The 21,808-nt window shown below is 40.4% G+C and overlaps 1 protein-coding gene across 3 annotated transcripts in view; it reads left to right on the forward strand.

Moving 5' to 3' along the window:
- Positions 1 to 233: 233 nt before the first annotated feature.
- The window catches only part of chadlb (chondroadherin-like b), a 34,667-nt gene continuing 13,092 nt past the window's right edge, over positions 234 to 21,808 (forward strand). The window contains exons 1-4 of one of the 3 annotated variants that reach the window (XM_057826486.1): positions 234 to 279; positions 9,565 to 9,729; positions 11,042 to 11,236; positions 15,001 to 15,156. In XM_057826486.1, the coding sequence (XP_057682469.1) occupies positions 265 to 279; positions 9,565 to 9,729; positions 11,042 to 11,236; positions 15,001 to 15,156 (531 nt within the window). In that variant the 5' untranslated portion in view covers positions 234 to 264. Of the gene's footprint in view, positions 280 to 1,226; positions 1,779 to 9,564; positions 9,730 to 11,041; positions 11,237 to 14,359; positions 15,157 to 21,808 lie in introns of those variants that run through there. The other 2 variants (XM_057826487.1, XM_057826488.1) reach the window with 2 other exon arrangements.

Below are 21,808 nucleotides of genomic sequence, written 5' to 3' on the forward strand. Positions count from 1 at the left end.
ATTTTTAAAGAATTTATTTGGAAATCATGGTTGAAAATAAGTATTTGGTCAACACCAAAAGTTCATCTCAATACTTTGGTACGTACCCTATGTTGGCAATAACGGCGGCCAAACGTTTTTTGTAACTCTTCACAAGCTTTTCACACACTGTTGCTGGTATTTTGGCCCATTCCTCCATGCAGATCTCATCTAGAGCAGTGATGTTTTGGGGCTGTCGTTGGGCAACACGGACTTTCAACTCCCTCCTCACCCTGTGGCATCAAAATGATCACAAGAACGGTGAGCAAAAATCCCAGAACCACACGGGGGGACCTAGTGAATGACCTACACAGAGCTGGGACCAAAGTAACAAAGGCTACTATCAGTAACACAATGCGCCGCCAGGGACTCAAATCCTGCACTGCTAGACGTGTTCCCCTGCTGAAGAAAGTACACGTCCAGGCCCGTCTGCGGTTCGCTAGAGAGCATTTGGATGATCCAGAAGAGGACTGGGAGAATGTTATGGTCAGATGAAACCAAAATAGAACTTTTTGGTAGAAAAACAGGTTCTCGTGTTTGGAGGAAAAAATACTGAATTGCACCATACCCACTGTGAAGCATGGGTGTGGAAACATCATGCTTTTGGGCTGTTTTTCTGCAAAGGGACCAGGACGACTGATCTGTGTAAAGGAAAGAATGAATGGGGCCATGTATCGAGAGATTGTGAGTGAAAATCTCCTTCCATCAATAAGGGCATTGAAGATGAGACGTGGCTGGGTCTTTGAGCATGACAATAATCCCAAACACGCAGCCAGGGCAACAAAGGAGTGGCTTCGTAAGAAGCATTATAAGGTCCTGGAGTGGCCGGCCTAGCCAGTCTCCAGATCACAACCCTATAGAAAATCTGTGGAGGGAGTTGAAAGTCCGTGTTGCCCAACGACAGCCCCAAAACATCACTGCTCTAGAGGAGATCTGCATGGAGGAATGGGCCAACATGCCAGCAACAGTGTGTGAAAAGCTTGTGAAGAGTTACAGAAAACATTTGGCCTCCGTTATTGCCAACAAAGGGTACATTACAAAGTATTGAGATGAACTTTTGGTATTGACCAAATACTTTTTTTCACCATGATTTGCAAATATATTCTTTAAAAATCAAACAATGTGATTCTCTGGGTTTTTTCCCCATTCTGTCTCTCATGGTTGAGGTTTACCCATGTTGACAATTACAGGCCTCTATAATATTTTCAAGTGGGAGAACTTGCACGATTAGTGGTTGACTAAATACTTATTTGCCCCACTGTATATTTTGACCTGCTTAAAAACATGCTGTCCAAATGAGAAGAAATTTGAATGGAAATTCACTTGGGTTTTAGGTTGCTAGCTTAGATATATCGATTTAGATTTTGAAAAAAGATTTTTCTAATTCCAAAGGGTTAAGTTAATGCACTTGTGAAACTCATGAGGTTTGGTACATTTAGCCAGGTTAAGAACCACTCATCTACAATGATGCATTTTGTTCATCTAATAAATGCTCTTAGCACTTTTTTAAGTAACGCTACACTTACTTGAGTCAAATATTTTGCTACTCTACCCACCTCGGTACAGTCGCCATTTTATGATATTTCATGTGCTAAATACAGCAGTGCCTGTTGGGCATGAGTGTGTTAAGAGTGGGCATGTTGGTGAATGAGGGGATGAACAAAGTTTGTTTTGGATGGAGGGGGTGTAGCAAAAGGGGAAAGAGCAGCAGCCCGTGAGAGGCAGCAGACAGAAGCCAACAGCAACTGGACAGAATCAAGGTGAGTTGACATGGAATCTATTTGGATATTACAGTGTAGCTGCTAATATTGCTTAAAATTGTGTGTTAAAATAACAACCTTGTGAATATACTGTATACATGAAGTAGAGGATTCAAAGTGATTTTTTTTCAGAAATATTTACTGTAAATAATAGTTTATGACTAAAAATATTATTATTACTATGGTAGTTTGACAACACGACGTTATTAGATTTTTCTTTTGGGTTTGGAGGAGAACTCTAAAAATTTTAGGCTCATATTTCTTATACACACACACCTTCAGTGGAAAACATTTTTTGGCACCGCATCGGCTGCAAAGCAGAGACACTGGACGTCTTTGTCCACTACAGGCGAGGCATGCGTGCTCTTCTGCGGTCTACGCTGTTAATTTCCCCGGGGGATGCGCACACACAGTCCTGCCGGAGGAAGTTCCTCCGGTTTTCAAATTTTCATTGACCTTGAGACCAAAATATGGAAATTATAGGACGGTTAAAAGTCTGCGATTAAAACATGACTGATGCAAGGGCGTAGGTTTGGTCTCAACATTGGCAGTGATGATATAACAGCATGACCTGCATGTACACTTTTAGTGACGGGACATTAATAAAACCAAACTGATTATTGAACTGGGCTACACTTCTCACGAATACGATCCTACAGTGCCTTGCAAAAGTATTCGGCCCCCTTGAACCTTGCAACCTTTTGCCACATTTCAGGCTTCAAACATAAAGATATAAAATTTTAATTTTTTGTCAAGAATCAACAACAAGTGGGACACAATCGTGAAGTGGAACAAAATTTATTGGATAATTTAAACTTTTTTAACAAATAAAAAACTGAAAAGTGGGGCGTGCAATATTATTCGGCCCCCTCGCGTTAATACTTTGTAGCGCCACCTTTTGCTCCAATTACAGCTGCAAGTCGCTTGGGGTATGTTTCTATCACTTTTGCACATCGAGAGACTGACATTCTTGCCCATTCTTTCTTGCAAAACAGCTCGAGCTCAGTGAGGTTGGATGGAGAGTGTTTGTGAACAGCAGTCTTCAGCTCTTTCCACAGATTCTCGATTGGATTCAGGTCTGGACTTTGACTTGGCCATTCTAACACCTGGATACGTTTATTTTTGAACCATTCCATTGTAGATTTGGCTTTATTTTTTGGATCATTGTCCTGTTGGAAGATAAATCTCCGTCCCAGTCTCAGGTCTTGTGCAGATACCAACAGGTTTTCTTCCAGAATGTTCCTGTATTTGGCTGCATCCATCTTCCCGTCAATTTTAACCATCTTCCCTGTCCATGCTGAAGAAAAGCAGGCCCAAACCATGATGCTGCCACCACCATGTTTGACAGTGGGGATGGTGTGTTCAGGGTGATGAGCTGTGTTGCTTTTACGCCAAACATATCGTTTTGCATTGTGGCCAAAAATTTCAATTTTGGTTTCATCTGACCAGAGCACCTTCTTCCACATGTTTGGTGTGTCTCCCAGGTGGCTTGTGGGAAACTTTAAACGAGACTTTTTATGGATATCTTTGAGAAAAGGCCAGATTTGTGCAGTGTACGACTGATTGTTGTCCTATGGACAGACTCTCCCACCTCAGCTGTAGATCTCTGCAGTTCATCCAGAGTGATCATGGGTCTCTTGGCTGCATCTCTGATCAGTTTTCTCCTTGTTTGAGAAGAAAGTTTGGAAGGACGGCCGGGTCTTGGTAGATTTGCAGTGGTCTGATGCTCCTTCCATTTCAATATGATGGCTTGCACAGTGCTCCTTGAGATGTTTAAAGCTTGGGAAATCTTTTTGTATCCAAATCCGGCTTTAAACTTCTCCACAACAGTATCTCGGACCTGCCTGGTGTGTTCCTTGGTTTTCATAATGCTCTCTGCACTTTAAACAGAACCCTGAGACTATAACAGAGCAGGTGCATTTATACGGAGACTTGATTACACACATGGGACTCTATTTATCATCATCGGTCATTTAGGACAACATCGGATCATTCAGAGATCCTCACTGAACTTCTGGAGTGAGTTCGCTGCACTGAAAGTAAAGGGGCCGAATAATATTGCACGCCCCTTTTCAGTTTTTTATTTGTTAAAAAAGTTTAAATTATCCAATAAATGTTGTTCCACTTCACGATTGTGTCCCACTTGTTGTTGATTCTTGACAAAAAAATTCAATTTCACATCTTTATGTTTGAAGCCTGAAATGTGCCGAAAGGTTGCAAGATTCAAGGGGGCCGAATACTTTTGCAAGGCACTGTAGTTAATTGATAGGCTAAATGATCTATGCAAAAATAAATTTGTATTGAATTACCGTAATTTTCTGACTATTAACCTTTTTTCCTTAATTTTGAAAATGCGACTTATAGTCCAGTGCAGCTTATTTGTTGATTTATTTGGGTTAATAGGCAACACATGCCTCCTAGCATGCATTGCAGTACTATAGATTTAAAAATTCATGTTCAGTGCTAATTATTTATTCGGTTACTGTACCAGTTGTTTCATTAATTGCTTGTTATGGTATTTGGTAACACTTTATTTGACAGCGGCGTCTTGAGACTGTCACAAGACCATCCTAATTATGACATGACACTATCATGGGCATTTCAATGCTTATGACAGACATCTGGCAAAATGATGTTACTAACTCCATTTTTGTCCAGCTTGGATCTTTTACATCCATTCAAAAGTGAGATAATTTGCAGGATAACACTAAATGACATCTGTTATAAGCATTCATTAATGCTCATGACAGTGTCATGTCATAATTATGATGGTCTAACGACAGTCTGATGGCATCACTGTCAAATAAAGTGTTACAAAATACCATAACTAGCAATGAATTAAACACCTTTTAGCCAAATTGCCGGAATCACGCCAGCCGACCCGCCAAACCCGCGCCGGCGCAGCTCCAACGACCCAGGCCGGCAAGAGACCAACAACCCGGCCAAAAGGCCAAACTCTGCGCTTTCACCTTAGTCTTAACCCAGGGGTTGTCAAACCGGTCCTCAAGGGCTGCAGTGGGTCCTGGTCTTTGTTACAACCGATCTAGCACAGGGAGTTTAACCAATGAGAGGTCAGGGGAAACAAGAAGCACCTGACTGCAATCAACTGATTGCACTTTTAAGTCACCAGACTGGTGCAGAGGTGTCCTCTTGATGGGTTGCAACAAAAACCCGCACCTACTGCGGCCTTTTGTGGAATAGTTTGCCCACTTCTGTCTTAACCCCTTGTACTGACTCTATTTTGAAAGCTGGAAAAAAGCTTTGAAACACAAGTTGACAATTTATTCTCAGTCGACGGCAATCATACAGCACAGACTGACCCAGGCGAGTATTCAGGGTCACCATATCACAAGTCAACAAAAGGTTCCCGAGAAAAAATGACAACGATTGTTAAACATTTAGTCTTTTTGAAGGCTCTAGTAGGGCGGGCTGTGGGCAGAAGAAGGGTGTGTTTGGGCATTGTTTAGGATTATTGTCTGTCTGTGGATTGGACAGGAAAATTCGGGAGTTACTGTTGTCAGAGCAGGGAGGGTTGTGGATTTTGCCACCTCAGCGTCAAAGGGGCTCTTGCAGCCTTATCAGTCGGATATCTGGTGCTCTTCGGTGTTCCTTGTGTTGGGATAGGGCGTCCCGCCATTTGTTCTGGACTGTCCGGGAGAACTGATTGCAAGAGTTGGTGGTGCAGACGTGAGCTTGTCAGCCTCAATCAGTCAGTTGCGTGACATACACGTTGGGCTTCCTTGATAAGAAGGCGTCATGTATCTTTTATATCCTATATTCTGCTTGTTTACCTTAAACTATGATATAAGTTCAATTTATTTTATATTGGGTGTGTTAGAGTAATACAAATAGTCGATTGGTAAATAAGAAAAAAGAAACTATTCCCTGATTGATTATATTAAGTCTGTTAGAATAATGCAAACAGTTAGACGGTGCCTACGTGAAGAAGTACTATCTCCTTCAACTTGGAACAGTAAATGAAGAAATAATTAGCACAGAACATGAATTTTGATTGTTACTTACATCTGTTGCACTGCAATGCATGTTAGGAGGCATGTTGGACAACAGTGTTGAGAGCAGGTGGCAAGAGGTTGACTGTCTCCCCCAAAGGATCGTGATTGCCAAATTAAGCTTCTTGAAGCAATGAAGCTTTGCAGCCAAATGGTTCGAAGCTTTGTGGTGGTTGATTTGGTCTTATGACAGTCGTATGATGCCGCTGTCAAATAAAGTGCTACCGTTTAATATCTTCTGGTGTAATTATCCCATAATAAGTGAGCACAGCTGCGGCTTATAGTCCAGCGCGGCTTATCAATGAACAAATGCCGTTTTCGTGTCACATTTGGTGGGTGGCTGCTTATAGTCAGGTGCACCCTATAGTGCGGAAATTACGGTATACTTACTGGCATGTGTATTTGTTCAGGTGATATACTGTTCGGTTAACCTCGGTTTACTACATTTCTCAGTTGTTGTTTTTTTTTTTATTATATTTTTTAAACCTGTCCTATTCAGCTGCTTTGAAACAAAATGAGAATCTCAGTGTCCTTATGTCATTTCTCACAGTTGAATTAACGTGAACAGTAGAAAACGTACAGGAAGACACCTCTCTTAGCAGCTTCCTATTCGATTTTTGCAGGTTAACAAATTCACACAGTTGTTATGCTAACTTTGATGCAGGTCGGACTTTCAGTAGCAAAATTAGTGGTGTGTTCCCCTACTCCACAACATTGACATCTTTTGACATTACTTACAGTGACTGCTGCTGGCCAAAAAAAACTTCTTATATCCCTCCTCTTCGAAGCGGGCGAAGGAGGCGGCATGACAACATGTAACGTAATTCTGCACTGTGAGAGTGTGCGATTGGGGGGGTGGTGTCAAGTCATCAGCCAATCAAACGTGCGTTTGAAGAAAATGTACCAGCAAATCTAGCAAGTGAATAGGGGTAAATGCAAGTCTGAACATAAAGAAAATAATTCATTTAATAATGGTAGGGTCTATTCTATCTATACAACATATGGCAAGACAATCTATATTACCTATATAACTGAACTCATTATATAATGCTGCCCTGCCCACTTTAAAACACACACCTGGTACAAATTGTCTTGATGAGAAGCATTGTCTGATGTGCACCATGGCGACGTCAAAAGAGCTGTCTAAAGACCTGCGATCAAAGATGATTTGTATAAAGCTGGGAAAGGATAGGACTTGAACCCCATTGAGATGCTGTGGCATTACCTAAAGACAGCTACTCATGCCAGACATCCCAGGAATCTGACTGAACTACAGCAGTTTTGTAAAAAGAAGGGCAAGATTATTCCTGGTCGACGTGCCAAACTGAACTGCAGCTACAGGAAGCGTCTGAAGTTATTGCTGCCAAAGGGGGGGCACAAAATGTTAAATGTGATGGTTCACCCACCTGTCAAATCCCACTTCAACACCCCCATCTCAGACTCCAAATTTCAAAATGTGGAGCTTTCCCAGTCCATTGATGCGGATCAAGGCGGTTGATCCAACATGGGAATGTGGTTTTAAGGCATTCCAGTGAACACTGGGCCTGGTCCATCTTGCCAAAGTGGCACTAAGGGCCAAAGTCGAATGGCATTTGTTTCTACTACAGTGCAGTCAAATACAGTGGGGCAAATAAGTATTTAGTCAACCACCAATTGTTCTCCTACTTGAAAAGTTTAGAGAGGCCATGGGTAAACCTCAACCATGAGAGACAGAATGTGGGGAAAAAAACAGAAAATCACATTGTTTGATTTTGAAATAATTTATTTCCAAATTAGAGTGGAAAATAAGTATTTGGTCACCTACAGACAAGCAAGATTTGTGGCTGTCAAAGAGGTCTAACTTCTTCTAACGAGGTCTAACGAGGCGCCACTCGTTACCTGTAATTGCACCTGTTTGAACTCATTAATGGTATAAAAGACACCTGTCCACAACCTCAGTCAGTCACACTCCAATCTCTACTATGGCCAAGACCAAAGAGCCGTCGAAGGACACCAGAGACAAAATTGTAGACCTGCACCAGGCTGGGAAGACTGAATCTGCAATAGGTAAAACGCTTGGTGTAAAGAAATCAACTGTGGGAGCAATTATTAGAAAATGGAAGACATACAAGACCACTGATAATCTCCCTCGATCTGGGGCTCCATGCAAGATCTTACCCGTGGCGTCAAAATGATAACAAGAACGGTGAGCAAAAATCCTAGAACCACACGGGGGGACCTAGTGAATGACCTACAGAGAGCTGGGACCACAGTAACAGAGGCTACTATCAGTAACTGTCAGGGAAACGCTGGAAGGCAGGATGTGTGGACCCAAATGCAGGGAAACAAAAAAGGCAGCGAGGCAGGTGGCAGTGAACTCAAAAAAACGTTTTAATAATAACTAACAAAATCACAAAGTACAAACAAAAGGACTGGTGATCAAAAAGGCAATGTTCAAACCAAAACTTACTTAATCAGAGGGACTGGTACACGAGGGCTTAGACAGGACTTGAAATTGACGTTCGCATAGACAGACATTGACAATGACGCAACAAGGACTGAAAAGAAACTGGGAGCTTATATACACACGCAGACAAAGGGTAACGAGACAATGAGGAACAGATGGGTGACACAGGTGGACGCAGATCTGAGGATACAAAAGGAGCGGTACACCAGGTGAAATCAATGGCAATTACAAGGACACACTAGGAGGGAATCAACACAAAACCTAACAGTAACACAATGCGCTGCCAAGTATTCAAATCCTGCACTGCCAGACGTCTCCCCCTGCTGAAGAAAGTACACGTCCAGGCCCGTCTGCGGTTCGCTTGAGAGCATTTGGATGATCCAGAAGAGGACTGGGAGAATGTGTTGTGGTCAGATGAAACCAAAATAGAACTTTTTGGTAGAAACACAGGTTCTCGTGTTTGGAGGAGAAAGAATACTGAGTTGCATCCGAAGAACACCAAACCCACTGTGAAGCATGGGGGTGGAAACATCATGCTTTGGGCTTTTTTCTGCAAAGGGACCAGGACGACTGATCTGTGTAAAGGAAAGAATGAATGGGGCCATGTATCGAGAGATTTTGAGTGAAAATCTCCTTCCATCAGCAAGGGCATTGAAGATGAGACGTGGCTGGGTCTTTCAGCATGACAATGATCCCAAACACACAGCCAGGGCAACAAAGGAGTGGCTTCGTAAGAAGCATTTCAAGGTCCCGGAGTGGCCTAGCCAGTCTCCAGATCTCAACCTCATAGAAAATCTATGGAGGGAGTTGAAAGTCCGTGTTGCCCAACGACAGCCCCAAAACATCACTGCTCTATAGGAGATCTGCATGGAGGAATGGGCCAAAATACCAGAAACAGTGTGTGAAAAGCTTGTGAAGAGTTACAGAAAACGTTTGGCCTCCGTTATTACCAACAAAGGGTACGTAACAAAGTATTGAGATGAACTTTTGGTATTGACCAAATACTTATTTTCCACCATGATTTGCAAATAAATTCTTTAAAAATCAAACAATGTGATTTTCTTTTTTTTCCACTTTCTGTCTCTCATGGTTGAGGTTTACGCATGTTGACAATTACAGGCCTCTCTAATATTTTCAAGTGGGAGAACTTGCACAATTAGTGGTTGACTAAATACTTATTTGCCCCAATGTATAACATCTCCTGCTATGTATGAACACAACTCATTGTGTTCACGTTATTTAAAAACACAACAAAAAAACGTCTGTGTCAAGTTGCCAATCACTCTCCAAGTAGTGTACTTGATGAAAAGCCTCTTATTTGTCCTTTCAGATGCCCTTCCCTGACAACACGTTTGTCCCACTACTCGTCCTCGCTCTCCTCATTGTTGCGACACATGCCGCAAAATGTCCGCAACAGTGTGTGTGCGACCAGATCCAGCTCACCGTCACCTGTGTCAATAAGAACCTGACTGAGGTTCCTCCCACGGTGGACGAGGTATTCACATCACTATAATTGGAATTGGGAGTATTGCTCCAATACAGACACTTGCTGATACGGCACTAAAATGAGGTTACCCGTATTGGGGAGTACAGGTAGTCCCTGGGTTACGAATGAGTTCCGTTTCTACGCTGGCAACGTAACCCGAATTTCCACGTAAATCGGAATTAACCCTTTAAATACCCCTTAATACCCTCCCAAATCTCAGAATAATTATTCAAAAATATGTATTATACGTCATTGTACCGCCCTCGCCAATACATTGGAGCTAAATCCTAGCTAAACAGCGAGCTAAGCTCCGAAATGACGATGCCAGACGTCCGTGTGCTCTGCAGAATTTATTTACACTTGCAGAATCAAGCTAAAATCTATTAATTCAGCTTTATTTTCAATAGTGGCAATTCAAATTTGTGTTTAAACTAGCTGCTGATAAGGCAATAAGAATCCACACAAATGATTAGCATGTATCGGTTAGCGTCTGCACATCATCGAAAACAATCACATAAACTCGGCCAAGTATTAGACCACAATTGAAAGTGCACAATAAACAGTACAAAATGTGCTATATACAGGTGTTGCATCTGTGGATGCTTCCCAAGCAACAAATGTTCTCTCTCCCTCACTCGGCTGCACGACTTTTTCGTGTGTGCGCGTGGGCTCTTCTTCGTGTGCGCAAATACGTTCTTCTTCGTGTGTACATGCTGTTGGGTCTAAAACTCGTTCTTTAACTTAGTTATTTACCCAAGGCAAGCTGACAAAAGGCAGGGCATAAAGTGAGACAGAGTCAGAGAGTTGACGTTTTTCAACCTGCAGGTTGGGAGAGCCAGGAGACAGAGTTCCGCGAACAATGTCTCATCGAAGTCTCTCTGCGAACTCAACCACGCTGCTAACGTTTATTGAGGGCTTGTTGCTGGGCGGAATACAGTTACAACACTGTTGTCCAACGTGGCAGTATTCTAGTCATTGATTGAACAGTCACACTCTTGATTGAATTAACAGTCACACTCTTGAGCGGGCAAGATATCTTTGTTTTGAACACACATTTGCACTCAAAGTACTGTGGCTGGGTGGAAAAGTACTGAGACGTTGTGTAATGAATCAACATGTGTGTGTTTCTGTTTATCAGCAGAATGTGAGCAATTGCCGGTATTAAAAATGTAAGCACATGATTACGGGCTAAAACTGTATTCTTCATAATAGCTTGGAAATGCGCGTATAATAGCTGTGGGAGAGCATTCCATTTAATCTGTTCAATTCATCTCAGAGCAGCCACGAAGATTGACAACTAATTTTGCTCCACTTGCTATAGATTACAGTGAAACTGGACCTCCGAGGGAACGACATCCAAGAACTCCCCACTGGAGCGTTCAGACACACCCCGTACCTGACTCACCTGTCTCTGCAGCGCTGCAACATCCGTCGGGTGAAGGAAGGCGCGTTCCGAGGCCTGGGCCGCTTGGTCTTCCTCAATCTGGCAAACAACAACATTGACATCCTCTACCAGGTGGTTTCGCAAAAGCAAAGCTCACATATGACAAGCATTGCAACGATACCGATATTAGTATCGGTACCGACACGGCATTAAAATGACATCAGTAACTGGGACTACTAAGAAATAATGTACTGATGCTAAGCAACATATAAATTTTGTGGTCTAGTTTCGCCTTGCCATAGACTTCACTATCAGTTGACGGGGCTCGGGGCCGAGCCGTATGGGGCTTATTTTCAAAAACTTTAAATTCAAATACTTTCAAAACCAAAGCCACTAGTGACCTAAAACCAAAACAGGCACCTCCCTTAGGCATATATGAGTGTCCATGAGCAGCGACATCGAAAAATTCAAAGTCGTTCCCTTATAAAATCTCGATTAATTATTTTTTATAACAGTATAGTTATAGTATAATATAGTATAATATATATAATATATAGTATAGTATAATGTATAGTATAAGTATAACAAAACTTAAAATGGATATAAAATTCTGAAATTTTACGCTCGATGCACAAAAATCACCAAATGCAGAGATGATCAATATGGATATTTAACATTTCATATAACTTTTTTTTTTTTAATTTAGTGCAAGTTTTCAACAGCTAATAAATCACTCAATTTTCACATCTGAAACTTGTAAATAAATACTTAAATGTATGAATTTCTATAGATGTGAATGTAAAGCAGTCTAAATTCTTGGTTAAAAGCAAAAAACGGGCAGTTATCGTTCATTTTACGTAAATATTTCAAGCCAAATTTTCAGTATTGTGTAATCCAACATGGCGGCCATCATGAAACAAAGGCCTTTCTTAAGTTGAAAATTCTTGTAAATGAATGCTTAAATCACTGAATTTCTACAAATATGGACGTGAAACAGTCTACATCAGGGGTGTCCAAACTTTTTGCAAAGGGCCAGATTTGGTGTGGTAAAATTGTGGGGGGCCGACCTTTGCTGACGTCCTTTACGTAGAACAATATATTTAAGCAAATTTTAGCAAGCCATTCTGTGTGTCACGTTTTCTTTATTATTTCTTTTTAATTAATAATTTCAACAATCTCGCAACTAGCCTTATTGGCATTCTCTCTCGACTCTCGGGCTCTTGCAAAATACTGCTGCTGTGAAATTAAACTAGCTTCAAGTTGCTTCAATTTCCCGCTGCCAAATCTTCCCTGTAATCTTGTCAGACATGTCAGTGTGTTTTTTGGGGTAATATCTCCTCACATTGAACTCTTTAAAAACAGCCACTGCCTCTTTGCAAATGAGGCAGACAGTTGTTGCATATTTTAGTTAAGAAATAGTCCAATTTCCACCAATCCTTGAAGCGTCGGCTGTTGCAGTCAACTTTTTGTTGTTGTTGTTGATTGTCGCCATTATACAAAATTGGGAGTAAAGTCACACGGAGTAATGTTGCTTAGAGTGCTGTTGCCTTTTAGTGGGTAAATGAGGAGCAGCATTTAGTGTGTAAGCTACTTCATATGCTGGTAGCAGTACTGCTGACCAATTTATTACCGTAATTTCCCGAATATAAGGCGCACCCGTGTATAATGCCCACCCCAAATTTACTTGTAAAATCTAGGGGAAATTATTGGACCCGTTTATAACGTGCACCCTAATTTTAGCACCAATAAATAAAAGAATACAAGAAAACAGCTCGTGTACAGATACAGAAATGTTATTTTACTGACTGGTGAAACACAGCACAAGCATAGCATATTGGTAGTTCCAAACATTACCATAAACTGACAATATTTACGGTAATAATATGATTTGACAACTTCTCCAACTTACCAGATTCTAGGAGAAAACAAAACAGATGTGACTTTTCTTTTAAAGGCTGCTGTATAACTTGCTCGTTTCATCATGATGAATAAATGTTTCTTCCATGGATTGATACGCTAAAATGAAAGTGAGAACCTAAGTCGGAAACCGGAAAAAGCGCATCGCTGTCGACATGACAGTAACAATAGGAACTATTGTTATTTGGGTTTGAGTTTCCTGAGGGACAGATATAGTTGATGGACACACACAGGAAGTCTGTGTTGTTACATTTGTTATGGTCCGAGTTGCGGAGCTGCAATAAACGTTGACTCAAATGAGTTCAAGAAACTAAATTCTGTACTTTATGAAGAGTGAAAAAAGCAGAATTTAACACAGATGAAATCATTCGGCCGATCAGAGTGAAGTATTACCGAAACAAAATGGTGACGTCACGTACCGTAATGGTCGGCAATGGATCGCCGCATACGTTTCTTCAACACAACGTGGCCGTGTCAATTTTTAAAAATTGGTTTTTATATATATATATATTTCTGTCTCCATCCATGTACCCGTTTATAATGTGCTCCATGATTTTACAAGTTGGTTTTGGGGGAAAAAAGTGCGCGTTATATTCGGGAAATTACGGTAAGTCTGTGTGCAGGCCAGACGTTATTGATTTTATGACAGAGGCTGGGGGCCGGATGAAATTTGACCACGGGCTGCATTTGGCCCCCGGGCCGGACTTTGGAGATGTCTGGTCTACATTCTTGTTTCAAGGCAAAAAAACGGGCAGTTATCATTCATTTTACGTAAATATTTCAAGCCAAATTTACACTTATTTTGTCCATTTAGTTTTTTTCATGTTTCAGAGTGCATGCCTGGTGCTATTAAATATAATAATTAGCTTGAATCCTTGACCAAATCACTCGAGACACTCCTGCCTGCTTGTATGCAGTAAAACCTTCGTCCTATTTCCACCTAAATCCGGCGTTAGAACGCAGCGTTTGAGTTTATCGCAGTGAAAGCCAACTCAACGTTCTGCCTGGGTCGGCCCCCTACGGGAAGGCGTGGCGCGATGTCTGTGGGAGCGGTCTTGTCAACTGATGGTGGAGTCTATGGCCTTGCTCAAGATGAGTTATGCTTGAGTATGAGTAATGCAACCAGTTAGACGGTGCCTATGAGAAACTGTACCATTTTTCTCATCTCCCCCTCATTAGCTCGGATAAGGTGATTCACTTTACTGTGTCAAAGGGCATGTAGTGGAGTCTGCTTAAACAATAGTTAGATGAATGTGTTAGACTTATGCAAACAATTATATTATGTGTGCCATAACGGTACCTTTTCCCTTCACCTTTAATAATCTCTTAACTATCCAGGAATGCCAAAAATGAACATTGCACAATCAAACCCAACAAAAAATGAAAGCTCCCAGGAGGACACTTCTTTCTAAGCAGCTTCCTACTCGGGTTTTGCAGGTTAGCAAATTCTAGTTAGCAAAATTCACACGGTTTAATGTTATGCTAACTCTGATTCAGGTCGGACTTTCAGTAGCAAAATTACTGGTGTGTTCCCCACTCCCACAACATTGACGTCTTATTACATTACTACAGTGGCTGCTGCTGCCCAAAAAAAAAACCTTCCAATATCGCTCCTCTTCAATGAGGGTGGAGGAGACGGCATGTTGAGGGCATGTATTTCTGTCGGGGCTGTGCATGTGTGGGGAAAAGGCATGTGTTCCTACCGTCCCTATCCAAACCTAAGCCCATGTTTTTATCGATATTGAGATATCAATTTACGTACATGTCCCATTATGCTCATCTTTGAATCATCAATGATTTTTCTACAATGCGACAAATCTAAAATTTCAATCTTTTGTATGTATTTTTTAACTGTTTTATCATCTGTTGAAATTGTAAAATGCCTTGTGACTCTGAGAAGGGTAAACAAGTGATATTTAAAAAAAAACATGCATGGATTCATAAGTCATCACATTTTCTTTTGCACTGTGAGACTACAGGAATCTTTCGACGGTCTGTCCTCACTGAAACAGCTCATGATTGACCGAAACCGCGTTGAGGAGATTCAACCTGGAGCATTCGCACAGCTAGGCTTCCTCAACCTGCTCTCACTGACACACAACCAGCTGGTCTACATCCCCAACATGGCTTTCCAAGTACGTACATAAATGTTGGCCTCAATGTAAAACTGTCAAAACAAATAATAAAAAAAAAGCTATATCTTGACGATCGACGGCTATGCATAGGCTCAAAAAAGTACTTCTCAAGCAGTAGGGAGCAATGTTGATGTTCTGTCAGATTTTGCACCCTTATCGTATTTTCTCCCAAACATTTTGCATTTTGTGGTGGTGAATAAGCACTCTTTTACATTATGTTGCACTCTCAATATTATCTAGAGTGCTAGATAAACAATTGACATCATAAACATAAATGTGCAACATGAATACGGTGTAAATCAATGCTTAACGGCACAGGGAAGACGTTAACGGTGAGAGATCCGCGTGCAGTGTAGCTGAGCGCAGTCACATGGTAGGATGTGTGTATGGAGAACTTTCCTTTGTATGCGTCCATGACCAAACGTAATTAGATATTTCTTTTTTTATATTCTTTTATAATAAAAATATTTTATATTTTTATATTCTTATTTTTATAAGTTTGTGGTGTTTACTTTGGACCTAATGCATCCGCGGCCATTTGTAGCATTACTCACATGGGCAGAACCACAAAGTTGCAATTTATGATGGGTTGCAAAATCTGACAGAACACCAGGGGCGGCGCATGTGACCTCGGGGAACATACTTTTTTGCCAGAATCAGGGGCGCCGTATAGGGTGAAAAGTGATACGGATTCTAAGGGCCCATGCCCTGATGGGGCCCACAAAGAAAATTTGAACATTAGGTAATCGTTTCGAAATTTAAATATTAATCATTATAATTTTAATAGGAATAAAATGAAGGGTTTCTTTTTCTTGTTTTGACACCCAGAAGGCATATGTATTGCCAGCAGCCCCCCCCAACCCCCATATTTTCATTAAATGGTTTGGTCCGCCCTTCCTTCGATCAGACTGGGAGCAGCGGTGCGCATTTACACCAGTGAATGACTGGGAGTGAGCTGTACTGCAGAAATGTTTTAAAAAAGAGAAATCGGGTTATCAAAAGAGGAAAGAAAAGAAAGCAAAACAGGAGGTTAGAATAGGCCAACAGGATGTGACAAAGTACTTCACAAAGGAAGGTTGGTGTCTTTTGTCATTGTAGTGCTGAAAATTAACCTGTTATCTTAGCCCACTCCAGCCCCATCTGGAACCTCGCGATGTCTATTACAAATACTGGTGCACGATAATTATTGTTCCGATAATTATCGGTCCGGTAATAGGAATTATGAAGTCATCCCGATAAATCTAATAACATTTATAATAGGACCGATAATATGTACTGTTCTGGCTTTACAGTTTCTAGTATGGGAAATCAGTTGACCATTTGCGGGCCAATGCTCCTACCTGCTGGTCAGAATAATTCACTGCATCTATTTTTTGTTACAGTAGTTTGGTTCAATCACTTACACATTGCGGTGTCTAGCGGTAGCATTGACAGTCGTGAATGCTTTCGGTTACGTTTCCACCTCGGAAATATATGTAAGTATTTTATGTTTACTATAACATATTGATGTGTAATATATGTTTACTTCTGTGGTGAAGGGTCATATGTACAGAACTTCATAAGTTGTCTTATAGAAGCCAGCCAATGCTTTAGTAGCTCAAGCTAGTGTGATATGCTATACATATAATAGTTGTGTATATAAGTTTATTGTGCAGTTTGTTGTATATTGAGTATTGAATATGTGTATTTTTCTGTTGTACTTTCATAATATTAAGACGAGTGTCTTCCCATAAAAGCAAGGAAAGACCAAGCCTTGTGGTTTATGGAAGTGCATTCATTCTTAGCTGGCTGTCAGGCAGTGCAGAAGTGAATTGCACTGTTTTGTTCATGTCATTATGAAAAATCTGATGAGATCAAAGGAAAATCTATGTTGAATCCACCACTAGTTTTTTTCAGGTGTTCAAAAACTCAGGTTATACATTTTTAAAATTATGTATTTATTATCGGTTATTGATATCGGTAACGGCTTTGAGGAGCAGGAAGTTATCGATATCGGTATCGTTTTCAAAAAATGGATATCGTGCACCCCTAATTACAAAGCTCCGTAGCGAGGTCCCAGCTCACTCAGTAAGAAATACGGGATTTTCCCGGCCTCAATGAGCAACATTCACCTATTCAAAAACTTAAATTCCAAATAATGACGGCATTTTTTGGTATCTTACAAATGTTAAAAGTTGGTGTGGAAATTTTCTTTTTTTTAAATCGGCTTGAATCCAGTTTGTCAACAAGGGACCTCACTTCGGAACTGTAGCCTATAGTAGAGATCGCAAGTTTCCAAATGGGGCTAAGCCTACTCCGTAATGAAATACTGTAATTGTTTGCTAGCTAGTATTTGCTCCACTTTTAGCTTACATTTAATCAGTACAGGAGGCAAACCCTTTGCAAGCTCGTCATACTAAAACAGTTGTCTCTGCCCTTGCCTGTTGTAACAGGCACAACTCCTCTTGCTGCATCTTACACCAGAGTTTTAAAATGAAGTAAGACACCTGAACACTGTGTATACTGCTACTTTCCCCCCTAACTTGTCCTTTCTTTGTCTCCTGAATGCAATTTGTAAGATGCAACTGCAAAGCATTTTTGGAGAAGTTTGCATCAATTTACGTATATTTTGCACACTCCCTGTAACGGTTGCAGGTTGCGAGAGAGCTTTCAGTAAACTAAAACTCTATAAAGAACTATTTGAGGTCCACTATGTGTCAGGACAGGCTTTCTAGTCTTGCCATGCTGTCCATTGAAAGTCAGTTGGCTAGGAAGCTAGACTTTCATGATTTGAGCAGTGACTTTGCTTGCAAGAACGCTCGGCGCTGGGCTCTTGGTGAGTAAGGCTGAGCAAGGGACCGTGGATCATGCAGTGACAGCTGTTAAATGTATGGCTACATTAGATCAATACTAGAGATGTCGCTCAATCGGGTCCCATCACGTCATTTTCAAAGTATCGGAATCGGCAAAAAAATATCGGCCATGCCTTTTTTTTAATTAAATCGTTTTCTAATTGTATTTAACGTTACAGACATAATATGTTACACTCATCCAGAGTCTTTAGTTTGGGCTAAGGTAGGGTTATCAAATTTATCCCGATAACAGCGGGAATTAATTTTTGAAAAAATGTATCACATTAAATTATTCAACGCAATTAATGCATGCGCTGCACGACCCACTCATGCATTGTCGCGCTCAATCTGTAATGGCGCCGTTTTACCTATATAGAGAGATAAAAGGCAGCGTAAAATGAGTAGAGTGTATTTGGCAGCCTTTGGAGCCTTTTTTAATTGGCTAAAGCCTTACAATCCCTCTCCCAACGATTAGAAATATCATGGGAAGTAATGTGGGAAAGCAAGGTAGCAATTGATCTTTTTCTTAACACCTTATGTTATTTCCCAACGCAGAGAAGATATATCAATTGGTAGCACTACGCACAGTCATGGTTCCACTTCCCATCATGCAGTTGGACATGGCTACAGTATCATTTACTGAAAAGCTCAACAAATACACTAGATGGCAATATTTAGTCACAATATACAAAGTCACAAGTCTTTCTATCCGTGGATCCCTCTCACAGAAAGAATGTTAATAATGTAAATGAGGATTTATTGTCATAACAAACAAATACAGTACTTATGTAATGTATGTTGAATGTATATATTCGTCCGAGTTTTATTCATTTTTTTCTTAATGCATTGCCAAAATGTATATGATCGGGAAAAATTATCGGGAATGATTGGAATTGAATCGGGAGCAAAAAAAAAAGCAATCGGATCGGGAAATATCGGGATCGGCAGATACTCAAACTAAAACGATCGGGATCGGATCGGGAGCAAAAAAACATGATCGGAACAACCCTAATCTATATACTTGCTACAGTATGTATACAAGGTCAAAAAATCTGCTGCTCGCTTTGTTTGTTATATTATTCTAAAGATGATGTTATTTTAATTGTGGTTAATGTATACTGTAGAACAGTTAAGTTTAAACAAAACGTATTCTAAGTCATTCATTATGGTATTTGCTTTGAGAATATTTCTAATATAATAAATATAGTATAATAAAAGATGGCCTTCAGTACATTTCTTATAGATGATACCAGTCTATTCATTATTGCTCTATACGCTGTATGTTTACATGAATATATTTTCATCTTAAATAAATGCTGAAAATGCACAATTTAGTGTGTAAAGATTCACCAGAATGCAGGAAATTACGTAGTTGATAGATATAACTAGATGCAAAATGACAGACACGGCACTAGATGCATTAGTAAACAGCCGCCATCTTAAAGCAGTAGACCTTTTATTACGGCTCTTTTGTAGAGAACCTTCCTAACGAACCTAAGTAACTTTTTATCTAAAATACTTCTAAATTGGCAAAATCTTGACTTGAAGTCAAAATCAACAAAAAAAATCAACAAAAAGTCAAAATGAAAGTTTTAAAACTTTCATTTGTCGAAAGTAGAGAGAAGGGAACTAATGCAATAATGGGAGCAATTTTAACAACTTTTAACAGTTGATTCAGGGTGAAGGGTAAATTAGGGTAAAGAATTGGGCTCGGGCCAATTGTACCAAAAACCTTCACAAAAAAACTTCACATAGTGTGGCCAATGTTTTTTTTTTTTTTGAGGAAAAAAAAAAGTAATTATCACCAATTACATTGCCAAGTAACTAATTACTCTTACATTCAGGTAATTGAGTTACTAACGCAATTACTTTTTGGGAGAAGTAATTTGTAACTATAATTAATTACTTTTTTTCAGTAAGATTAACAACACTGGTACTCTAAATGTGTGTGTGTCCCCCGGCACTGGTGGTGGGGCCCAAAGTGAGAGCCCAAAATCCCTGGCAGCGCCCCTGGCCAGAATAAAGTGTAATTGCACATCCTCTTAGTGTGTGGCAGTGTAGCTCTCATGTTCAGAGTGTGCGCAGTATTTTTGAACCCAACAAGAACACACAGCAAAGAGCACTGGAGATATGAAGAGCTAAGAGGAGGAAATTTGACGAAGCGTATTTAGCATTTGGCTTCACTTTTAATACAGCGGGAGATGAGAGGAAAGACTAGTCTGTTACCTTGTCAAAAAATGTTTGTAGCGGACAGCAGGAAGCCAATCAATTAAGACGTAACTTAAAGACAATCACATTGATAAGCCACTTGAATTCATATTTTGTTTTTCTTTTCTGTTCATTATTGTCACAGATTATTGGTACCTATGTATTAAGTATTCGAAATAAACATGTTCAAACAAACAAGCATTATACGTATAAGGTGGCATACCAAGTTGCTCAGTGCAAAATAACCCCACACCATAAGCAAAGCTGATACTGCCTGCTTCAAAATTAAAACTGTTCACTGTTACAGTTATTCAAATAGAAATCTGTATAAGACAAAATAACGTATTATTATTTTAAAAACAATGTCAAAAATCACACAGATGAAAAAAACTGCTTTAACTAAAACCACCCAAACATTTATAGGTGTTCATATTTGAATGAGGATAGTATGCAAATGACAGAAGGGGGAACATAAATAAGTGAACCATCACATTTTATATTTTGTGGCCCCCCCTTTGGCAGCAATAACCTTAACCAGACGCTTCCTGTAGCTGCAGATCAGTCTGGCACATCGATCAGGACTAATCTGGGCCCATTCTTCTCTACAAAACTGCTGTAGTTCAGTCAGATTCCTGGGATGTCTGGCATGAATCGCAGTCTTTAGGTCATGCCACAGCTTCTCAATGGGGTTCAAGTCTAGACTTTGACTTGGCCACTCCAAAACGTGTATTTTGTTCTTCTGAAACCATTCTGAAGTTGATTTACTTCTGTGTTTTGGATCATTGTCATGTTGTAGCATCCATCCTCTTTTTAGTTTCAACTGTCTGAGAGACACCCTCAGGTTTTCCTGGTAAACCTTTGAATTCATTCTTCCATTAATGACTGCAAGTTGTCCGGGCCTTGAGGTAGCAAAACAGCCCCAAATCATGATGCTCCCTCCACCATGCTTCACGGTGGGGATGAGGTGTTAATGAGCTGTTCCATTTTTCCTCCACACATGATGCTGTATGTTACTCCAAAACAATTCAATTTTGGTTTCGCAAGTCCTCAAAATATTTTGCCAAAACTTCTGTGGAGTGTCCAAGTGCCGTTTTATGAACATTAAACGAGCAACAATGTTTTCTTTAGACAGCAGTGGCTTCCTCCCACGAAAACCATTCTTGGCCATTGTTTTTCATACAGTTGATGTGTGCACAGAGATAATGGACTGTGCTAGTGATTTCTGCAAATCTTTAGCAGTCACTCTAGGGTTCGTTTTTACCTCTCTTAGTATTCTGCTCTAAACTCTTGGCATCATCTCTGGTGGACGACCACTCCTTGGCAGAGACACAACAGTGCCAAACTCTTCATTTGTAGACAACTTCTCTGACTGTCGATTGATGAACATCCAGACTTTTAGAGATGGTTTTGTATCCTTTCCCAGCTTTATACAAATCAGCAATCCTTGATTACTGGTCTTCAGACAGCTCGTTAGACTGAGCCATAATGCACATCAGACAATGCTTCTCATTAAGACATTTCTTACCAGGTGTGTGTTTTAGCATGGGCAGGGCAGCTTTAAACCAATCATCAGTGATTGGGCACATTCCTGACTTAAAATGTTTGGTAAAAAT

The sequence above is a fragment of the Corythoichthys intestinalis genome, chromosome 21, assembly GCF_030265065.1.
Source record: "Corythoichthys intestinalis isolate RoL2023-P3 chromosome 21, ASM3026506v1, whole genome shotgun sequence".
Taxonomy (NCBI): Eukaryota; Metazoa; Chordata; class Actinopteri; order Syngnathiformes; family Syngnathidae; genus Corythoichthys; species Corythoichthys intestinalis.